Here is a 21,654-nt window from a genome sequence, read left to right on the forward strand (position 1 = left end):
GATTTTGTGGAATGAATGTTTGGTAAGAGTCCAGAACAACACCTGTGAGAATTATAACTGTTTGCAATTCCTCTATTCACTACTGTCTTAATGTGTTCAATAGTTACAGTTTGGCAAGATAAACAATGTATATCTTTAATACAGACTGGCAGAGGCACAAAACCAGGGCTTTGTCTTTCATTGTGTAAATACCCTCTTTCTGCCAGCCTATATTCACAACTACAGAATAGCCCATGTAAATCATCTTCAATAAGGGGACTTTGAGATTCTGAAGACACAGAATATGATGTATTACAACAGCAAAGAGAAGCAGCATTCTGCTCTTGGACTAGAAATTTCAACATAGCCAAAACTTGTTGCTGGTGATGTATGCACAAAGATTCCAAAACTTTGCTTAATGCTGATTTTCCTTTTTCCATTTTAGTAGCTTCCTCTGATTTTGCATCAACAGTTGAACTAAAAATAAAAATCAAACAAAAAATGAATTACAGCAAAAATACTAATATCGTAAGGAATTTTAACTTTAACAGAGTTTGAACAAAAGATATTTTGGTATTGCTGGACTCCTAACTCCTATGGAGAGCTGCAATAGTGACATCTTCATTATTGTTTAGCAAAAATAAAATGAAGCACTGGTGATAATTAATTTCCTATGACAAAATATGAGTCAAAGCAAAGCCCTATGTTTTGTGATATAAAAGCTGCTGTTGATGATAGATATGATTATATTTAGAGATTGCTAATGTTTAGTGCTTTGGATATATTAAGAATATTTAATGGAAAGTGCTTCAGAAGGAGTTAAAATTTTTGTAAAGTAGACATTTTATAAATTATTTTGATGGTTATCAGTCCATATTAGTACAAATAAGAAAAATAAGATGTAGGAGAAAAATCTTTCTTATCTTTATTTAAAATAGATATTTTTCAAGGTAGTGAAAATAAAATTATGAACAAAAAAGAGTTTTGCATAGTCACAATCAAGGGATTTAGATTTCATTTAATAACAGAATTTCTTTTCTAAGATTAAACTGTAGGCCTTTTAACCTAATAAGAAAATAAAAATTGAAGCTATTTAAAAATGAAATCTATTTTTAATTGATTTTAGATACTAAATTAATTACATCAAAACTAAAGGCATTACTTACCTAATTATTTAATTTCAAATGCTGGAAAATGTCCCACTGCAAAAACTAACATACATCTAATATTAACTAAAACCCAGGATTACTTAGCAACCAATGTAGAGGTCTACAAAAGGCTTTTTAATCCAATACCAGCAGCAAGAAGAATAAAATATATTAAAAGAATTCTGTTTCAGAAAAGTATCTATTTAAATTAAACATATCACCAAACTCTGTACATGAAAATAGCCTCCCACTTGTGATTTCTTATATTTGTTGTTGTTAGTTCCTGACTTGTAGAAATTTTATTTAGGGTTGGAGTTGAAATATGCTGATTATGAATTGCTATAGAAGATTGTATTTTGTTTAAATAAAGGGTTATTATGTTCATGAATATTAAAAATTAAAGAATTTTTCTTTTAAAATGAAAAGTGAGATTTATTAAAAAAATTTTCCTCCCTAAAACTGGCTTACCCTGTTTCACAGATAAGTATGCAATATTTTATCTACATTTTATAAAAATTACGTTGAGTAACAAAAACAACAAATTTTGCAAATTAGATCAAAATTTTTCTAGAAAAAAAGTATCTTTACTAGATTCAACCAATGTTTCACTACTACAACTAGCATGTGATTTGACATAAAGTAGCTATCAAAGAGATAAGAGATACGAAATTACAGTAAAACTTTTTAAGTCCACTGCCACCTCTAGACAGATGAAGACAGGACATGACCTCAGTATCCTTTCTTTTCTGAAAATAATTTTTTGTAAATGTTTTCATGGTTGGGAGTGTAAAATAATTGAACTGACTCTGAAGATTCACTACTGGATAATTCAAGAAACCTATGTAGAGAACAGAGGCAGGAGTAAATGTGAACTATCAAATAAGAAGATATAAGTGATACTATACGATAGACACATTTCCAACACGTTTCTTTAAAAGTTATGTTATGGCCTATTAAACATATCTGTGACTAAATAGATTTTTACATGTCTCTCAGAAAAATACATTGCACTATATTTTAAAGATTAACATGCTTTTATAACAGTTCCTGAAATGCTCAAATGATTTTTTCTGTTAGTAAAGTCTAGAGTAGAAATAATAAAAATTCATGACTAGTGTTAACTATTCTGAAAACCACTGATTTTTATAGCTCTCTTTTGACTTTCCAAGGAAGTCTATACTTATTATTTTTAATCATGGAACTTTAAAAATCTCAAAAATACTACAGTGGCCAGTAATTTCTATCTAATGCCATATAAAGAATAGCTTTAAGAAGTTACTAATTAGATATTCAGGTATTAAGATTTTATATATATATATATTTATATATATATATATATATCAGATATTAGATAACTAAGTTCTCAAATTATCAAACTCCACAATATGCTTATTTGCCTTCAATTTTTTTCTTTTCCATATTTCTTGTATGTTAGAATCTCAAAGAAAAACCTAATATATAATAGTTGAATACACATAAGCCTCCAATCTAGAATTTATTCTCAATTGATTCTAAAATTACGTTTCACAGCTCCCTTGTTTTTCATGCTAAAATTTTTTTCTAACCTTTTCCTGTTTGATTTATATATTAAAAAAATTCTGCTTTTTTTTTTTTAAGTTTCTATCCATTTTGCAATTACAAGTTTTGTTGTTGAAATAGTTGTCTTTGGAGAAAGTTAATTTCTAATATTAATATTAATAAAACTGCTTCCTAGAGTGAATCAAAGAAGCCAGTGTAGTCAGTTTTTTCTTTGCTTTTCTTTTTTTTCCTTTTACTGAATGAGTAAATCAAGCACACACCAACAGTGTTGTAAATTTAAGTGCAAAAGCATTGAAGTGCTTTACTACAAATTACAACCTAGAAACACGTTAACTGAACAATTAAAATTCATACAATCAGATTTAGATATATAACAACACAAAGTAGAAACAGAATTACAGTACATTTACAACACAAGACAGATACATGAATTCATTAGAAAATATTGTAATAAATAATTCATGAATTATAGTGCAATTGATTTATGCATAAATATAACTAATTGCCTAACAATCAGTTTATATTAACAAAATCTGTCAAAATCAAGGCAGCCACAGAGTTTTACTAAATTACTGCGACAATGGAAATACTGCAATTAAAAAACAAATACAAGTATTTGTACTGTAAACAACTAAAAAAATCGGTCTCACTAAAGTTAGTATACAATTTAATATAAAATTGTCATTAGCTACCAGAAATGGTTTAAACAACTTTACTGAGCAGTAGTTTTCTAAAAACAGAGGCACTGTTTTTTCTTTTCCTTTTTTTTTTTTTAAATATAAAATACTTGAGGAACATTCAAATAAGTAGAAAGCACATAAGGGTTGCTTTCACCTTCATTAAAAGTCTGCTGAAACTGGATTTTTCAGAAAATTGTCAGTTAATAAGTAGTAACTGGTAACTAAATTTATAAAGTACTTTGAAAGTTTAACATAAAGAACATCTTAACAGAATCACTGGGGAGAAGGGGAACCCATAAATTTCCCTGCCTTTCCTAGTTTGTATAATCAAAAGTTAACTCAATAATTAGAAACATTTTGTTTCTTTTAAAAGTTATGGGTTGATCATTACCTATAAACTATCAAAAAATATTTAATTTACTATTTCTGACCAAAAATAAATAATACAAGTACTAAAATGCTGCAAATTAACTATAATATTAACTATAAAACTACTGATCACTGTGAAGTCAATAGCAAAATGATCCCTGATTTTATGAATCCTGTAAAGTTTTTGGTCAGGTCATCTTTTAAATGATATAAAAGTGTTCTGTAAGTATCCCTTTACTATAAACTTCTCAATCAATTTATTAATGTAAATATAGTGTGAGGAATAAAAAAGCTCAATACAATATAAATATTACGTAATGCATTCAAGCCCCCAAATTCTTGCAAGTAAAATTCTGTATAAAGCGGTCAATAAAATTGTGTTGAAACATTTACTTTAACTTTGTTTTTCAATGGGGGGGGGAAAGGGAAATATATTAAATAATCCAAGTTCTGGCCCTCACAAAATATGGCTTAATTCTTTAAAAAGAAAGATGACCCTGACATCTGCTGTTTTGCAATCTATTATGTATACTTTCTTAGTGGGGAAAAAAAAAGCAAGAGGATTCATACCCTAGTATGCAGGTAACATTAATAGCTGAAGAGGGTTGAGTATGGATCTAAGAGACCAAATAACTACTCGGTAGTGTAGTTTCCCACTCTTCAGTTTCCTTAAAGACATGTAAGCAGTTTTTAAATGTAATAGCTGAAAATTTCTTTAGTATTACATATATATGTGATTATTAGATACACACAAACACAAGTGTTAAAACACATGTATTTGACAAGGTGCACTTATTTTTTAAATTCAGCTTTAAGTATTCCTTTTGGACTTAGGAAAACTGGCTTAGAAAAAATGATCAGAACCTGAATTTTAATAGAGAAAAGGGGCACTCGAAGAATTTTGAATTTGTGAAGCAAATCCCCATTCTTTCTATGGAGGCACATGCTTTATAACATTTTACCACTAAAACTGCATACTTCATAAATCCAACATGGATACTCTGAACCACATTTTGAAACTGCTATATAAAATTACTGGTCTCTCTTATGAGTCTAGTAAAAGTTAAAATGCACTGCCCAGCTTCTAACTACCCAATTAGTAGAGAGTTTACATTACTGAAAGTTCAAAACAGCTTCAGTGTTAAATATCTGTAAATCTATTCAAGACCCTGAACAAACTGCAAATTTGGTTATTAGCAAAATGATAATGTATCGCCCACCAAAATGAAATCTGTAATTCATTTTGATAAACTGAAAATGTTTTGAAATGTCACAGCAGCAAATATATTAAAGTTACACTGAGGTTTTTAAATAGTAGGAGTGTGTCACAATCCTTAAAATTTAAAGTAGTCATAACATCAACTAACCAGCACATTTTAAACCAAAATTATCATTCTCAAGCTTTTTCTGTGCACATTATAAACATGCTCTAAGTTGCATTCCAACTTCCTTTTCTAACCTTACACATTAGCTTATTTTTCAAATGAAAAACAAAATTAAATTATTTTAATAATTAAATTTAAATTACTTTTTGTTCTTAGTATTCCATCTTACATTAAAGGACTCTATAGCTGCTGGGGTTAACTATGTGTCAGTTTCTTTTTAAAGTATATACCTTATAAACCCCAACTTCCTGCTAAATCAACTATTAAATGATAAATATTAAATTTCATTATACATATCATTTAAGGTTTTCTTTTCTATTCCTGGTGGATGCACTTGAGTGCATTTCATATTTCATAGAATGCACTGTAGTGTACTAATACTGTATATATTAATTTTTATTAGTGTGGAGATAGCTGTCTGTTTAAACTTTGATTGGTTGTTTGATATACTTACAACAAATGTAAGTATGCTATGCAAAAATGTTTACAAACTATTAATATATTTCCATTATAAGATGGTTCAACTGAATGGCTGGAGTGGTCTTTCACCAATAAAAATGTTTCACTTGACAATTACTTGTTTTCCCACAACGCTTTATGCTATTGACTACTAAAGAAAACCTGAATCTTTTTCACCTATTTATACAAGGATTAAATACAAACTATCAGAATTAAGTAAGCAACTATATAGTTCTGTCCACAGTGAAAACCCTGAATAAAACTTTTTTTTCAAAAGGCATGTAAGTGGTTTTTGAACTGTAAAATTTCATGTCTCCTGTCAGAGTGAGCATCTGTAATTCCCACATGTGTGTATACAGACACACAAATACACACCTGTGCACATACACACACAAACACGCATATACACACACACACACACACACACACATACATACACACATTTTCCTAACAAGTAATCTACACAGGCTTGCCACTGTTTTTGCAGCTGCCAGTCCCTGAATCTGTCATATTATATAACCCAGTGTCTGGTAATCGGAGTTTCTTCTTCGGAGGAGTCTTCAGTGTTCCAGATCTTTCTTTTACCTTGTATTCTAAAGTGCTGTGAGGTACCCCATAAATTCCTTGTGCTTTGGAAACACTCATTTTTCCGCTCATTACCATTGCAATAGCCTCTTCCATTATTTCATGATCATATTGCCGATAACGGCCACGTTTTTTCCTGGGCTGCTTATTATCTTTTCGATCCAACCCATCTTCAGTATTTTCAGAGGTTCCATCAACTGTTCCATTTTTAGAATTAAGACACAAAGGAGAGAGGTCCCCATGTAGAAAATAAGAGTCAACACTTGAGTGAGTTACGGGCCCAGAACATTCTATTTTGTTCTGTTTAGGGAGTATATTTTTCAGTTTTTGGAGAGCTGATCCTTCCAGGACTGGAGAGGTTTTGGAAACTTGATACATAACATCCAGCAGACCAGGACCATCAGGTTGTGGTTTTGCAACAGAACTTACTCGTAGCTGAGGAATTTTTAACTGTACAGTAGGATGTGTTTCATATTGTAGGCTTTCATTTTTTTCTTTAAATTGAGTAACCATTTTCTGTAGAGTTAACTGATGGAGGTAACTGGAAGCTGTTGGGAATTTTAATTCTGAGGTTTCAAGTAGATTGAGTTTACTTTTTTCTGTGCGCTCTGCTTGAGCTCTCGCCCACAAGGCTACTTTTTGCAGCACTGCACAAGTGTCTTTACTGTCTTTATATGAGTAACTATCATTGAAATCTCGAGTTTTGTTTTTAAAAGATGCAGGCTTCCCTGCTGGTAAGGCTTCTAAGTGGAGAAGTAAAGTTTTTTGAGGTATGCCATAAAGTATGCCTGCTTTATTTATGTCCAGTGCTCCAGACTGAATGTCTTTCAAAGCTTTTGAGAGCAAACCATCTGCAAACTCAGCACTTCTTTCCACATAGTCCTCTCTGTTTCTGTGTAGTCTCCTGGATGGATGGAATGAAACGATGGTAAACTGATGCATGAGAGACTCTCACACAGCTATGGAAGGGGAGGGTCCACTCCTTTATTATACTCCTTGCTTAGGTAACATCACTGCTTATGACTCTTTTAAGTCTGTGAGATGTAGTAGTTGCTCCTTATCAAAGCAAACGCTATAGTCCTGGTAGGACAATGTGTCAATCATACGGTGGCCTCAACGGGCAGACCTTCCAAGAACATAAAATCCTAACTCAGTATTTGTAAAAATATTCTCATGATGTTGCTATTCCTCTGACAGATGCTTGCAGAGCAACACTTATAATTTTTTTACAATTAGAGTTCCATTATATAAAATACCCAAATCCTAAAGGAGTTTTTGTTAGTAGAAAAGTGACGTTACCGCTAAACAAGTAATAAAAGAGTCAACCCCTTTAAAGGAAATTTGTAGCAGCAAGAATATTTCCAAACACAAATACCCCATATTTCCACAAGACTAATTTTTCTCTAGATAAAAACTTAAAATCTGAAACAAGTAGATAAGTTATATTTGGGTAAAATACTTTTAGATTTTATACATGTTATTTCTATTTCGAATGTATCACTATAACTTTTAAAGTTTCTTAAACAGAAAGCTCACTATACCTCATGACTCAAAAAGCTATTACAACCTTAGTTGAAAGAGATTACACTCTACATCTGAGATTTAAATGTTACTAAAAAGCTTCCTATGCAGTTTGTTAATGGGAAGATGCAAAAGTTACCAAAAAAAAAAAAAAAATCCAACAGAACAGCATTTCACTATTAACTATTTAATTAATTTAACAATAGCTTTTAAAGCATGAAAGGAGTTTTTGTGGTGATTACTAGATAAAGTAGTCTGCCACCACACCTAGAACACAATGAAAAAAATCTAAACGCTGTTAAGTTAGTTATAAGAATTAGTAAGCATAGTACTTTTAAAACTGGTTGATTGTTTTAAAAAAATAAATAGTGAAATTACATATTTTCCTTAAAATTGCCTCCTAAATATTGAATTTAAAATTCTCTTTACTCGTCCTGCTTCTTAGTTTGTATTCTATGATTAATTTGGTAGTTCATTTTAGTAACATGAACTAAAGTTTGGTGATTGTTCTGATAACTTTTCTTTAACAGAAAGAATAAAAAAGAAAGAGAAAGGACAAATGAAAGGTATGAGAGACACACACTTATGAGTGACAAAAATTCTGGAAGAAACCTATATATGTCAATCTATTCAGAGTAGTATTAAGAGTTCTCTCCATAATTTTATATTAATATTAAATTATATTTCCTAGATATTGCTTACCCAGCCATTGAATTTTCAGAAGAAGGATCACATATGGATGACTCTTCAGATTTTATGCTGGTTTTCTTTGTAGAGAGATCTAACACTCCATCCCCTATAATTTTTGCAAGAGAAAAAACTTTATATTTGTGACAGGTAATCCTTAACATTTTAACATTTCATATTTTGATGATCTACTAATTCATGACCTAAAAATTAACACTTGCATTTGACAGATGGCCATCACCAACTCATCTTGTGGTTTTAGCAACAATACATGACTGGGAAGGCACTACATAGGAAAAAAGAACAGAGAAGGAGCTGGCGCTGCCAAGTGATATGAAGAAACAAAGAGACTAGATATAAAATGTTTAAAATCCACCCTTGGTCACCCTTCCACTGTTCTGCAGTGAACAGCCATTGACTGCTCATTCAATAGAAACATGACTGCTTCCTATTCAAGGCTGCCCAGATGATGCTTTGGGAAAGTAGGAATAATGTACGTTGAACAAAACAGAAAGCATAGAAAATATGATGATGAATAAGAAAGCGATAATTAGCATTTACTAGGACTAGTAATATGTGGAACACATACTTTAGGTAATCTGTGACTCTATGTACAGCCAATCTATTTTTTAGAACTCAGCATAAAATATTCCTGTTTTAAATAACTGAAATGTACAACAGTTGAATCACTGCCTATGTAATGTATTGTGGTTATACCTGTGATTGGATGAAGACACAACAATATAACATTTTAGGAAAAATAAACTGTTAGAAAACAACTGCCTATGTATTTGTTACTAACATGTAGTTATTTTATTACTATTATAATGTTGAATTTACATAGATGAAGCTTCAATGATTCATATATGTTGTTAATCTGGTAAACTTCAAAATCAAAAAGAATAAAACTATGAATTTAAAACACAGCAATACATACTGGGAATATATCTCTACGGATAGCTAAAAAATTGAAAATTAAAGCTACAAGAAATAACTGTAAGAAAACCCATGTTTAAAAAATATACTAAAAAATTCAACTAGGGGGCTTCCCTGGTGGCGCAGTGGTTGAGAGTCCGCCTGCCGATGCAGGGGATACGGGTTCGTGCCCCGGTCTGGGAAGATCCCACATGCCGTGGAGCGGCTGGGCCCGTGAGCCATGGCCGTTGAGCCTGCTCGTCCGGAGCCTGTGCTCCACAATGGGAGAGGCCACAACAGTGAGAGGCCCACATACCGCAAAAAAATAAAATAAAATAAATAAGTGGTGCTGGGAAAACTGGACAGCTACATGTAAAAGAATGAAATTAGAACACTCCCTAACACCATACATAAAAATAAACTCAAAATGGATTAAAGACCTAAATGTAAGACCGGATACTATAAAACTCTTAGAGGAAAACATAGGAAGAACACTCTGACATAAATCACAGCAAAAGCTTTTTTGACCCACCTCCTAATGAAAATAGAAACAAAAATAAACAAATGGGACCTAATTAAACTTAAAAGCTCTTGCACAGCAAAGGAAACCATAAACAAGACGAAAAGACAACCCTCAGAATAGGAGAAAATATTTGCAAATGAAGCAACAGACAAAGGATTAATCTCCAAAATATACAAATCATGTGCAAAGTACTGTTTTAGGAACTTGGAGACCAGCAGTAAAAAAAAAAGGTATACAAAGTACCTATCCTCAAGGTGCTTGTGATCTAGTTAGATAATTCATACACCACCACCACTGACAACCATATTTCAGGTTGATGATCAGTGCTACTTAGGAAAAATAAAGCAGAGTGAACTGATAGAGTAATGAGGGTAGGACTAAGGCAGCTGCTATTTTATCAGGTATTATCAGTAAAGGCCTCTTGGACTTGAACAGAGTCCTGAACAAAGTGACGGTACCAACCAAGCAGATTATCTTGGGGAAAGCTTGTAGAAGGATCAGTGCGCAAAGGCTATGATATGGAATCGTATCTGGAATGTTTAAGGAACAGCAAAGAGGCCAGGGTGACTAGAGTGGAATAAGAAGACTGTGAGAGATGAAATCAGAAATCAGGCAGATCACATAGGGCCTTGTAGGCCATGGTAAGAAATTTTATTTTGAAAGACAAGAAACCACTGGAGGATTCTACGCATAAATCTGGCACGATTTAAATTTATGTTTTTAAAGGATCAATCTGCTGTGGGGTGAATGAACTGCAAGGGGCTAAGGGGGGAATAGGGACACCTGTTGGGAAAATGCTATGCTATTTCTCACCTCTAGGCTTTCACACTTTCAATTAGTTTCCTCTGCCTAGAAGTCTCTTAAACCTCTCCTTCTTTTATCCCCACACTCATCCTAATATTCACCAAATCTTACTCATCATTCAGTCATTCATGACACAACTTGAACTTGGTTGTCATTATTCTAGGTTCCTATACTTGCAATACTTAACCTAGAGTATTTAGCATTTAGCAGGCTATATTCTAGTTGCTTATTGACTTATCAGTGTTAGCCACCAGACTATAAGCTATGTGAAGGCAGAGATCATGTCTATTTTATTTACTGATGTATCCCCACTGCCTACAATAGTGGCTGGCACACAGTAAGTGTTCAATAAATATTTGCTGAAAAGAACTGAGAGGAACTAGAAGGAATTCAGTTATTGCTAGAGGTTAGAATACCTAGATTGAAAGGGTAAAAAGGGAGACTGGACAGACAAATAAAGTACATGGTACATACTACCTTAAAAAATCATTAAATGAAGTATCTTGCCCCAGTTTATCCATCCAGCCCAATCTTAGGCTTAGTCAACAACTCATCTCAACCATCACACTTCCTGTGCATCTAAACCACTTGCAGCTCCTCAAACATCCTATGTGGTGTCAGGTCTCTCAAACTGCAGTGCATGGTTCCCTCTGCCTAGAATGCTCTTTCCACTTTTCAACTTGCCAAACGCCTCATCTTTAAAGATCCAGATGCCCCCAAGTAGAATCTTAGTGCTCACCTTGTCAACAGCATCCTATAACACTTACAACACTCTCATGCAATTTTTGATTTACGTATCTTTTTCTTCCATGAGACTGAATTCCTCAAGGTCAGGAATCCTGACTTACTCATTTATATTTCATAAACAAAAGTAGAGTGCTATAACCTACTAAAATAGAGAAATGAATGTTGTCTTCTCCTTTACTATCTCATTTCTCTTCTTCAGCACTTAAAATTTTACTATTTTAAGGTCTTATAAGACCATCTTCAAAAAAGTCATTACTACCTAACCCATATTCAGATTTATCACTGAATTCACTCGTTTTGATTCTGCTCGTTTTATGTAGTTTATAGCAAATAAAATACACTCTTCATAAGTGTGTTATTCCTTATCAATGTTACAGAATAAATTAATGAATTTCTCCAGTTCTAAATTTTAGACTTTTGATATGGTCGATTTCAGGTTAAGTACTCCACAAACCATAAATAAGGAGGTGCAGCGAACTCCTTCTCTCTCTCCTTTACAGTAAGTATGAAAACTAGGCTGTAGCTCCCTAGCTAGGACAGTAAAGGTATTCTTGTCCTTTTTGGACCACTCCTTGATTGCTGGTTTGATAGCTAATTTCAGTCTTGAGGATGAGCTAGACTTAAGCCCTGTTCCATCTTTAAAAGAACTACCCAAATCAGGCTTATATTCCTGATTCCTCTTCTTTAGGAACTCTAAACAGTGGCCCAGGTGAGAAATGCTTTTATCTTTTTTCCATAACCCATTCTCCATACCTAGGCTGCCCATGTTATCTATAAAAAAAATCTCACTTTTTGTTAGTGGTTTTGTCACCTATATTAAAATATTTTGCTGGTATCATGATTCCTTTTTCCATCATAAAGGCTGTGGCTCAAGACCTAGAAAAATCATAAAGAGTAACCCCTAGGTTTATCTGAAATAGAAAAAACAAAAACAGTAAGAGAAGGGGAGAAATAGCTTGGGAGCTAGGATTAAGAAAAAATCAGAAATGGCAAAAAAGGGCATTTTCTTGCCGCTGCTGATTTGCGTCTATCAGCATCACTTCTTCACAATGGAGATATCACATCATAACTAGATTGTTTTGTGTGTATACATTTTCAAAGTACTAATAATTAACTTGATGGATAAAAAGTAAGCACTTATCATGCTAAATGCTTCAGGGCAACAGAAAATAAGTAGAAGACAGAAAGAGAGATTGAAATTTATTTACCATTCACCTATTGGTAGGTACTTAGGCTGTTTTAGTTTTTCACTATTACAAACAATTCTGAAGCGAAAATCCTTCTAAATGTTTTCTTGTGTTCACGTATAAGAATTTTTCTAAGATGCACACCTAGGAGTGTGAGTGCTGGATAGAAGGGTATACATTTTGAACTTCTGTAGATATTACTAAAATTTTTTTCCATAACCTTGACAACACTTGGTGGTGTTGAGATTTTTAATTTTTGCTAATCCGATGAGAAAGAAGAGCAAGTTGCAGGAGTAAATAAACATGAATGCATTTGGTATGCATTTACGTGAATCTCTAAAGCACATAAAACTATTTTGCTTAGAGATGCACAAATATTGTCAGAGGTTGCTTTCAAGGATAAACAAAAAGATGTGATAGTTCCTCAAGAGAAAACATACTAGAAGCAAATATGATCAAATAACACATTTATTAGTTCTGGGTGACAGGAACATGATTATTACACTGCATTTTGCTGTATATAAGAAAATTTTCCAAATAATAAAAACAGATTGTTTCCACTTACTGGTTGTAGACCGAGCATTAACAACACAATTTAATTATTTCTCAGCAAACACTAGAGCAAAAGATATAGAATTAAAGACAGGCTGATGTAATCTACCAACAAGGTCAGGTAATTGTCTACATGACACTACCAGATAACTTTAAAAATGGACTGGTGTTTGGAAAATTGAAACCATGACCAAATTAAGCAATTTCTTGAGTATCAACATTTTATTGGGTTAATTTTTTTGAGAATTTGCATTCCAAAACCAAGATTTGGATTTCTGTTTACAAATTATTTTCAGCTCTGTATTCTCCTGCAAATTCCTGATGAAGAATCTATTAAAAGCAGACAAGTACAACCCTCATAATACAGAACTGTCTTTCACTCCTCCAAGGACACCATTCTTTCTCATCTCTTACCTGCCTCTGTCCAATTCTTCAAAGTATGTATGCTCTGTGCTCTCTTGGCCTGGCTAACTTTAACACATCCTTCCGGATCGTCCCCTCAAAGAAGGTTTTCCTAATTTTTCCCCAGCCTTCTTTCATATTCCCATAGCACCTTTCATATTCTTCTATACTGTATTTATGACGTGTTATTATAGTTTGCCTAGTTTAGCACCTGAAGCCCAACAGTACTGTAGGGATTTAGTAACTATGTTTAGAATCTATTTATTATTTATATCTAATTAAGTATACTTACTTAGCTGATTTTCTCACAAGACTCACTTCTAAGCAAGGGCCTGAAAGCAATATAGTACCTCAATAAAGACCAATTCACTGACTCATCAATGACTTGCTCAATTCTGTCACACCAATCCTAAGCATATAGCACTGCATACAGCAGACCCTGACTGACAAAATACTCATGAAATCAGTGAACTTTGTTCAGCTAGTCAGAAAATGACAGCACAGTCAAAAAATTGGTATCTATATGGGAGAGAAGTTAGCTTCACACAAAGAGAAACTCCAGTTCAGTTAAAGAGGCTGAGAATGATTTTTAATCATTAATTTCTATATTCGTTAGGCTCTAATAATAACAGATTTTTCTTTAGAAATATCAAGTTGATGAACACTAATCATTAAATATGAATATTAAATATATTAAAAACATATTTATTAACTCATCACATTTGTTGCTATACAAGACAAATTCATCAAGCTCAGTCCATACCTGAGTATGAACATGAGTTAAAAGACCTTCAAAAGCACATTACCTATCATCAATATTAAAGATGTAAATATCAGTAAGATTCAGTACATGAAGGCAAGTAAATTTTAAAGACAAAATATCACATACATTTTATGTTGTTTGGACAAGGGGAAAATATTCCAAATTAAATTTCATAATAACACTAATCACTAGCAATAGAACTTTCATCCAAATCAATGCAACATTTCATGATGTTTGATGCAAACCTATGTTAATAGTTTTAATAAATACCTTAATACTATTTCTACTTTATGTCTTTGATCACCTCTTACCTCTCTCCTTAAATGGGTCTTCCTGTCTTTCTTTTAGCCCCTCAATGTATTGTTCTAGTCAGCCTTCAGCTCTTGTTTTTCCCTACTGTACTCTCTAGGAGACTCCCCTGATTTCAAATATTGAGCATTTATAGTTAACTGATTTCTAGAAAACAGAGCTTATATAAAAATCTAAATATATAAAACCATAACATTTTTATAGTGTGCAGAACACCACTCTAAGAGCATTATATGTCTTAACCCCACTTAGGGCTCACACAGCCCAATATATAAATAGGTTTTATTTATTTGCAATTTTTAATGATAAAACTGAAAGCAAAAGAGGTTTTAATTATCTTGCCCAAGATAACTGTAAGTAGTGAAATGCCATTCAAACTCAGGCAGTTATTCCAGACTCTGTATTCAACTACAATTCTAATCTGTGTAATGTTTTAAAAAGTCAAGTTACAATGTTCGTAATGGTGCAATAAATTTGCCACCATCACACATTACCAGTTTAGGAACAAATGCTTTTCTAAATAATCTAGTAATACGCTATCAAAAATCTTAAAAATGTTCACACTCCTCTAAGGCATCTATCTTAAGAAAATAGTATTTTGGGCTTCCCTGGTGGCACAGTGGTTGAGAGTCCTCCTGCCGATGCAGGGGACACGGGTTCGTGCCCCGGTCCGGGAGGATCCCGCATGCCGTGGAGGGGCTAGGCCCGTGAGCCATGGCCGCTGAGCCTGCGCGCCCGGAGCCTGTGCTCCACAACGGGAGAGGCCACAACAGTGAGAGGCCCGCGTACCGCAAAAAGAAAAAAAAGAAAAAAAAAGAAAAAAGGAAAATAGTATTTAAGTGGTTTTATATATAAAGATATACGAAAGATTTCAGTATACTGATAAGCACAAATATATATAAAATACACACTTAATATAATCTCGCTAATTTTCTGCTTTCCCCAAGTTTGCCATAATGAGCATATATTCATGAAGAAACCCCACAAACTTATTAACAAAATAATACCAAAGTGTAAAAGCAATCACTTGGGTTTATCCAAATTTTATTTTAAAATTGTTTTTGTTATTTGTTTAACCATTGAGTTAAAGTTTCAGGGTCATGGAGGAAATAATATAATATCAGAGTAGCACATCAATTAAGCTTTAACATTGGTTTTTCCTTCCTTCATTTGCCTTCCTCTGCACATCACTTTTTTAAAAGGGAAGAGTTATTGCTTTCTCGATGTGTTTTTATTTAGTGCATACATAGCTGAAATCCCATAAGAATTCACTCACCTACTATTTACTAATAATGACAAGGGACAAAATAAATCAGAGTGAAGTGCTTATAGTAAATTTAGGATATAAAAATTAATAATACTAAATTTAATTAGGAAATATTACTGGTAAAATTAAACAAGGTTTCAGCACTTCCACTATATGCCATTTTAGAATTTCATTGCAGTTCTTTTTTCCTTTCTTCAGTTATTCCTACAAATACTGAACTAAAGCAAAGTTTCAAAAGGCTTCAAGTCAATACCTTGAAAAATATTTTTAAAAACACACTCTCTTTTTTATCCCATGTATTGTACTGTGTATTATGTAAGTTTAAGTTTCAACCAAATATTTAAAATGTGGGATGTATACTTATTACAACATCCTATTGGAAGACTTTATATATGCTAGCCCTTAACATGCTCATCTAAAAGTGATTTATGAGTTTAAAAAATCTTTTTATTGAAATACAACATTCATAACAAGAATGAACCTAACTACACAATTTAATGAATTTTCACAAACTGAACACTTTGATGTAAATAGCACCTAGATCACCACCATCAACCCAGAAGCCCCCCATCATATCTCCTCTGGTCCTTACACCTACCTCCACTATCTTGACTTCTAACAGCTTTATGCATGCTGTTTTATGCAGCAATTTCACTTCTAGGAATATGTCCTAAGGTAAAAATTAAGACTGACTGCAAAATATCAGCTCGAGCATGTTCGCTTATATACCTGAAGATACAGAATTAAGTATAATGTGATCCTTCCAGAAAATTGAATACTATTCACATAAGTAGATCAATTTAAGTATTAAAATGGATCTGCAGAAAAACAGTAACATATGGATGTTTAAAAATATTTTAAAAATACAACTTATAGAAGATTATATAATGAATGATTTGTGGGAATGAGCTCTGGGGAGGAGAGAGTGAGACTGTGTAAGTGTGTGTGTTATGTTTTTCCAGAAAATGATTTGGAAGGATTGAAAACTGAAGCAGTTACTTCTGGGTGGATAAATAAAAGATCAATGCATAGCTTTACAGTTCATTCATTTGATTAATATTTATTGCATGGTTATAATATGCCAGTCATTTTTCTAAAGGAAACAGGGAGCAAAACAGAAAATGTTCCTGCTCTCATGTAATTTACATTCTAGTAGAACAAAGAAAAGTCAATAAAATATTAATTTCACAAGGTGGTAAGGCCTTACAATGAAAATAAACCACAGTGACAGACAGAATAATAACAATGGCAGGTGGGAAGAGGTTACTATGTTGGAATAAATGATCAGTTAAAGCCTCTGGGAAGATGACTTGCTCTTTCTTAAAAAAGAAATTTAATTGAGATACCTTTCAAAAATGCAAAAATACAGAATGATTCCTTCTATCCACTCTTCAGTTTATACAATTACCTAAATTTTTGCTACACTTGCTCTATTTATCTCTATCTACTTAAGTATTTTAAAGTTAATTCCAGCTGTCACATCATTTCTATATTCTTATGCATCTTTAAACATATGAACATTTTTGTACATAACTATAAAAATTCCTTGTTATCACCTAATACTTAGTTTGTACTGAATTTCCTCTAATGAGTCCAAAATGTCTTTTTACAGTTTGTATGTTCAAATTAGGAGCTAATTTGTCTATGTTATTCTTGATGGCTATGTCTCATAGCAGCCCTTTCCCTCATTGTTTAAAATAATGATACTGACTTTTTGAAGAGGCCAGGTCATCAGTTCTACTAGAGAATGTCTCACATTATGGTTTGCTCTTTTTGCTCTCCTATGGTGTCGTTTACTTTGCTCTAAAGCAAATGGTTCTCAAACGTTTGGTTCTCATGATCTCTTCACTCTTAAAAATTACTGTGGACCTCAAAGAACTTTTGTTTAGGTGAGTCATAATATTTACCATATTATAAATTAAACTAATTAAAAACTTTAAATATTTGTAATTGATAACTCTATACATGTTAATGTTTATAAAACATTTTAATGAAAAATAACATTGTCAAAATAAAGTGAGAATTTTAAAAAATAATTTTGCAAATCTTTTAAATGCCTAGCTTCTATTAAGCTTCTTGTTTAATAGGAGACAGCTGGATTCTCATATATGCTTCTATATTCAATGTGTTCAGAAATCATACATCAGCCTCTGACTGACTGCACTACACACTTGTGAGAGAATGAGAGTGTAAAGAGCAAATAATATGTTATTATTAGTTCTGACCTGGTGTATCCCCTGAAAGAGTATCAGAGACACTGAGGGCTTCCTGGACCACATTTGAGAACCACTGACCTAAAAAATCGCTTAGATTCATGTTCAACGTTTCTGGCAGGAATACTTCACAAGTGATGTATAAAGTCTATTTCTAATGATGCTTAAGTGATCAGTGTATTCTGATAACAACAGTTTGACCTCTCCATTGTAAAGTTCCCCAAGCAACCTCTCCTCTAATAGTTTTATCTTCTGATAATGTTTGATTCAGTTATCTTACTAGGCATTGCAAAATAATAATATTTTAAGTCTGTCGTGTCTGCCACATTTATTAACTGAAATTCTTCTTTAAGAATCTTGTCAAAAGGCTATTTGGTTGTCCTGAAATACAATTTGTAAAAGCAAAGCAAAATAAATGCTTAACTCTTTCCTCTAATTGCTCATTTTCTAAGTAAGGAGTTGGTATGCTATGCTTCTCCAGTGTAGACTAATGACTTTGAGGGGCACCTTGTTTTTTTTTTTTTTTTTTTGGATTATCATGAACTAATGGATTTTAAAACATTCAACATGTTTCAGGTGAAACTCTTTTTCCTTCTGATGCTTAAATGTTCTCTTATTGGGCCAATGGGGAACCCTTAACGTTGCCTCCTGTATTTGGTTGACAAATTAAGTCTTTGGCACGTCCTTGCTTGCTGGCACAAGATGTTCCAGGCTCATCTTGTACATTTTCTGATCCAGACCTGGATTCCAAGGAAGTCTATTTCCCTTTAAGGGAAAATAATGTTTAGAAGACCACAATCTTGGTCTAAATTCAATGCCACTGAGCTGTCGTGTTATTGCTTTTAGAATATTTCAGTGGTCAGACTAAGAAATGCACATTTTTGAAAAGAAAAAAAAATCATGAGTTTGCAGTGACATTTCCAATCTACACATATGTAATATTACAGGGTGTTTACTTTGATTTTACACTTGTTTGTTTCTTCTCTTACCCTGAAAATCTTGGTTTCCCAAAACAATGTTAACATGATTATATATTTGATTTATCCTAGAGATCCAAAATAACAAACAATGGCAATATTATTACTAATATTACTAAAAGAAGTTTAGAATTTCTTTGAAGCACTCCTTTGTCCTTAGAATATATACCACCAAGAATGTATAGTCAAAATAATGGGTAAAGTCACCTGACATCATTCTTTTCTTAGTGTTAATATATTACTGACTTGATGCAGCTATGCTCATTTGTTACATTCTTTTTCAAATTTCAGGGATTGCTTTAACTTTAAAAAATGCTTATTCTTTGGGATCTGAACATTTGTATAAAACTACATAACAAGGTCCATTCACAACACTTCTATCCTGCCTCCTCTGCCTAACTTACTTTATTCCCTTATATCTTTCCTGCTTTGTTTATACAAAAAGAGAACATAGATATACTGTTCTGCATCTTGCTTTTATCTCCTAAAACTTGAAAATGTCACTAAAAAGGGATCTTTCTCACTCTTTTTATTCAAATGCTCAGTTTGCCACTGTGTGGATGTACAATAATTTAGTTAACCATTTGGGTTACTTCTAATCCCTTGCTATTGTAAGTAATGCCACCCAATGAATAACCCTGAGTGTATATCATCAATATTTGTGTAAGTGTAATTATAGGCTCAATTCCTTGAAGTGAGATTTCTGGCTCAAAGAGTAAATGCATATATAATTTTAACACGTATTGTCAATTCCCCTCCATAAGGATTCTACCGGTTTGTATTCCCCTAGTAATGAGAATACTAGAGAGTGCCTGTTTCTTCACAGTCTCACCAGAAAGATTATGTTGTTAAACTTGAATTCTTATCAGTCTGATAGGTGTGAACCATATATGACAATTTCCTGTGAGTTTGTAAGTGTGTTTCCCTATGTTTAAAGGCTTTTAAAACCTCTTCTTCTGGGCTTCCCTGGTGGCGCAGTGGTTGAGAGTCCACCTGCCGATGCAGGGGACACGGGTTCGTGCCCCGGTCCGGGAAGATCCCACATGCCGCGGAGCGGCTGGGCCTGTGAGCCATGGCCGCTGAGCCTGCGCGTCCAGAGCCTGTGCTCCGCAACGGGAGAGACCACAACAGTGAGAGGCCCGCGTACCGCAAAAACAAAAAACAAAAAACAAAAACCTCTTCTTCTATGAATTGACAGTAAAACAATGCTCATTTTTCTATCAGTGGTATATCTTTCACTTCTCAATTTTTGAAACTCTTAATGCATTAGAGTATTAGTCCTTTATTTTGTAATATAAATTATAAATATTTTTTTCATAGACTACTATTTCTCTTTTGATTTTTCTAATGGTGCTTTCTTCTTTATCACCCAGAAGTTATTTTTATACACTGGAATTTATTATTGTCTTATTGTTAAGCTGATATTCTAGCTAAGATATAAATGATGAAGAGGGCCAAGCCAGAGAAAGAAGAAGATCTAAAGGCAGAGTAATCCAGGAAAGCCATCAGCAAGAGTGAAGGTTCAGAAGTGAAGTAAGCTTAGAATGTGTCAGAAATAGACAGATAGTGTGACTTGCACATACTAAGCCAGGAACAGAGGAAAAGGAGTTAAGTCCAGAGGGGTAGACAGGGACAAGGTCTTAGCAAAGCCATGTACGTCATGGAAAGAAAACTTAAATTTTGTTCTTTATGTAATAGAAAACTAAGAGGAAGATTTAAAGACAGAAGTAATATCAGCTTTACTCTATTCAAGCTGTTACTTTGAACCCCATTTTTGCACACTGATAACTTCAAAGTTAAGGTACATATTATGAAAGCTGTATTTGGAGGGAAAATACATGAAAAAAATTATAAGGGAAACCAAAACTCAGTGAATTATCACCTGGAAACCATGTGGTGATAGAGTGGCCAATTTTATGTCAAACTATAACAAATATTCAGGAAATGTAATGGCTATAAAGAAATTGATTTCATTTTCTTTTTATACTTCGTACAGCCAATTAGGTTAGCCAAGTGACAGTTACATGGTAAATAACATTTATTTATGGAACTTCTGAATTTAAAGTGCATGGCTTTTTGTGATATTCTTTACAAAACAGAAAAGAGAAAAATCCAGTTTAAATATACCATAACAATTATATTTCTTGACACTCTATAATCTGACTTTAGGGAAAAGCTTTGACTAGTCTCTTGATTTTTAAGTGACTGAGACAATCTTCATACAGTTCCTCAAACATACCTGATGTGCTCCTGCCTTCTTTGATTTCTGATATTTTTTTCTCTGTTTTTGATATTTTTCTTCTGCCTGGAATGCCCTGCCCTCTGATCTTCATGTGGAGGACTTCTTCTCATTATTCAATTCTCTGTTCAAACTCACTTCTTCTGGAAGGCTTTCCTGACCACCTTACCTAAAATAATCCTCTCAAATCACTCTTGATATCTTGCTTATTGATTCTTTTTGTAAAATTAGGGGCACGCTGACAGGCATATTTCAAAACAGTAACAAATAACTTCTGGAAATGGAAAAATAATAACAAATTAGAAACTCAAGACAAAGGTAAAACAGTGATTAGAATAGCTCAAGATGGGCTTCCCTGGTGGCGCAGTGCTTGAGAGTCCGCCTGCCGATGCAGGAGACGCGGG

The 21,654-nt window shown here is 33.2% G+C and overlaps 1 protein-coding gene across 2 annotated transcripts in view; it reads right to left on the bottom strand.

Annotated features, from left to right (window-relative positions):
- The window catches only part of LCORL (ligand dependent nuclear receptor corepressor like), a 166,650-nt gene that overhangs the window by 21,715 nt on the left and 123,281 nt on the right, over window positions 1-21,654 (bottom strand). Inside the window, exons 6-7 of one of the 2 annotated variants that reach the window (XM_007449826.1) lie at window positions 8,368-8,461; window positions 2,870-7,048 (exon numbers count right to left, since the gene is read on the bottom strand). In XM_007449826.1, the coding sequence (XP_007449888.1) occupies window positions 6,019-7,048; window positions 8,368-8,461 (1,124 nt within the window). In that variant the 3' untranslated portion in view covers window positions 2,870-6,018. Of the gene's footprint in view, window positions 1-2,869; window positions 7,049-8,367; window positions 8,462-21,654 lie in introns of those variants that run through there. The other variant, XM_007449827.1, reaches the window with a different exon arrangement.

The sequence above is a fragment of the Lipotes vexillifer genome, unplaced genomic scaffold, assembly GCF_000442215.2.
Source record: "Lipotes vexillifer unplaced genomic scaffold, Lipotes_vexillifer_v1.1 scaffold1067, whole genome shotgun sequence".
NCBI lineage: Eukaryota > Metazoa > Chordata > Mammalia > Artiodactyla > Lipotidae > Lipotes > Lipotes vexillifer.